This window comes from Ambystoma mexicanum, chromosome 7p (genome assembly GCF_040938575.1).
Source record: "Ambystoma mexicanum isolate Mex_15411 chromosome 7p, UKY_AmexF1_1, whole genome shotgun sequence".
Taxonomy (NCBI): Eukaryota; Metazoa; Chordata; class Amphibia; order Caudata; family Ambystomatidae; genus Ambystoma; species Ambystoma mexicanum.
Window position 1 is genome coordinate 184,989,738 of NC_090939.1, and position 2,369 is coordinate 184,992,106.

The 2,369-nt window shown below is 49.8% G+C and overlaps 1 protein-coding gene across 1 annotated transcript; it reads right to left on the reverse strand.

Moving 5' to 3' along the window:
- Positions 1-1,574: 1,574 nt before the first annotated feature.
- On the reverse strand, positions 1,575-2,108 carry LOC138525927 (protein LDOC1-like). Its single transcript, XM_069636214.1, has one exon. It carries the CDS (start codon positions 2,106-2,108, stop codon positions 1,575-1,577), a length of 534 nt encoding a protein of 177 aa, XP_069492315.1.
- Between the last annotated feature and the right edge of the window lie 261 nt (positions 2,109-2,369).

Consider the following 2,369-nt stretch of genomic DNA (forward strand, 5'->3'; position numbering starts at 1 on the left):
CAGGCTGTACTGAGGCGAACTCCGGGTAGCAGGTATATTTTAATTCAAGTTAGATGCAGATTGTGGGCAGAATGATGGGCGCATCGGCGGAGCTGCAACGAAGCGCGGCTTTCTCACATGGCGGTTGGCCACGCCCCCCCCAAATCGCTAAAGATGTTGTCCATAAAGCGCTGAAAAACGGCCGGGGCATTACATAACCCGAATGGCATGACCCGGTATTCGTAATGCCCAAAAGGAGTCTTAAAAGCCATCTTCCATTCATCGCCTTCTTTAATTTGAATTAAATAATAGGCGCCTCGCAGATCAAATTTGGTAAAAACCTGGGCCGCTCGAAGAGATTCCATGATGTTCCGAATTAAAGGCAATGGATATCTATCTTTTCGTGTGATATCGTTTAGTTGACGATAGGCGATACAGGGTCGTAGGGTTCCTTCCTTCTTCTTCACAAAAAATAAAGGAAAACCAGCTGGTAATTTTGAGGGAGCAATGTATCCCTTCTTGATGCAATCAGACAGGTATTCTTCTAGGGCCGTCTTCTCAGTTAGGGACAAGGCATATACCTTCCCATGGGGTATCACAGATCTATGGGACAGTCAAAAGTTCGGTGAGGTGGCAGAGGTATGTCCCCAGGCTCAGAAAACACAATCTGAAATTCGGCGTATTCCTGAGGGACTGGCAACAGTGAACAAAACCCTGGAGGACCAGTACTCCTCGTAAGGGGTATGGAGGTGATATCCTTCTGAGGCACGCCGGGCGAGCAACAATTACGGAGGCAATAAGCAGAGGAGAAATCCAAGGTGCGAGCTCCCCAATTGATGGTTGAATTGTGGTGAAGAAGCCAGGGCAATCCTAAGACCACTGGATAGGAGGGTGATCTGATGACATCCAGGGCAATTCTTTCCCCATGTTCCTTGATCTGGATACGTAAGCACATGGTTTGTTGACGAATTGGGCCTGAAGATAAAGGGGTCCCATCGATCACCTCTACGGGCAGGACGCTTCTCCGGGCGAACAAAGGTATGCTATGACATGCTGCAAATGCTTCGTCTATGTAGTTTCCGGAAGCCCCACAGTCCAATAAGCCAAGAACCTCTGCCTCTTTGTCTAACCATGTCAGCTTGATCTTCAAAACCAGTAGGACAGCCAGTTGCATGGGCTGGAGCAAGGAACTGGAGTCGGAAAGGACTGAGTATGAGTAAGGACCTGTCGTTGCCTTTCCCACAGACGACAGGCCTTCTAGTTTTCCAACTTGCTTTGGGGGCGTAGAGGACAGGAACCCAAGTAGTGCCCGGCGGCCCCACAGTACAAACAAAGTCTCAAACTTCTTCTGCGTTTCCGTTCTGCTTCGGACAGCGGACCCCTCACGGCTCCCAACTGCATGGGTTCTGGGCCGGGGTCCGAAGACCCGGAAATTCCGGTCTGAGTGTTGGGTGGTCTTGAGAACATCCGCTCTGCTCGACGTCTCTCTCCCCTCCATTCTGCCAATCTATGGTCAATGCGCAAAACCTGTTCTACAAGTTGCTGGAGGGTGTCAGGCTCTGGGATGGCCAGTATCTCGTCCTTATACTCATCTCTCAATCCTCTTCGAAACAAAGTTTTCTTGGTTTTTTCAGGCCACTGGAATCGGTTGCCAATTGTCGAAAGCGACCTATGTAGGCTATAATGTCCATAGATCCTTGTTTAAGTTCCATCAATTGGTTCTGTGCTGCGGAAGCCAGATTCGGTGATTGAAAAACCTCCAAAAATGCTTTTTCAAAGGCTGCGAAGTCATTAAGAATGGGGCTATTGGCAGACACCAATGGGGCTGCCCACGCAAGGGCATTCCCGGTCAAATTTCCCAGTATATATCCAATCTTGGCCTTGTCAGAATTGAAATAGGAGGCTCTAAAGAGGAAATGTATCTTACAGTGGTTGCAAAACTCTGCCACACGTTTTGAATCACTGTCAAACTTGATAGGTGCGGTCTGGGACATAGCTCCTTCACCCTGAGGTGCAGCCCCAGAACCTTGTGTCACCATCTGTCTTAGACCAATGTTCTCTTGACGGAGTGCAGTCATTTCGGCCCGAAGAACTCGCATCTCTTCCCGAAGTTCCTGAGCCTCATCCATCTCGGAGTCGGAAGGCAGGCGTCTCAATCTGTTAAAGAAAAGCATCTCATGGGCGCTGAATACCTGAACTTCCGGTAGTTGATCGTGATGAGGTCGCCAGGCTGTCCGACTGATGAATGCAGAAGGTGTGACGCGAGAAACCGGTGCAACCCTCACCCTGGAATCAACAGGGTCAGGAGTGAACCAGCTCCCAACGCCACGAATGCACACTTCCATAATTTTCGTGACGTCGGGACAGTGCAAGCACTGTCAGGGAAGGCG

What these genes read in the sequence shown, in the direction of transcription:
- LOC138525927 (XM_069636214.1), bottom strand. Translation starts at nt 2,108, where the DNA reads ATGGATGAGGCTCAGGAACTTCGGGAAGAGATGCGAGTTCTTCGGGCC.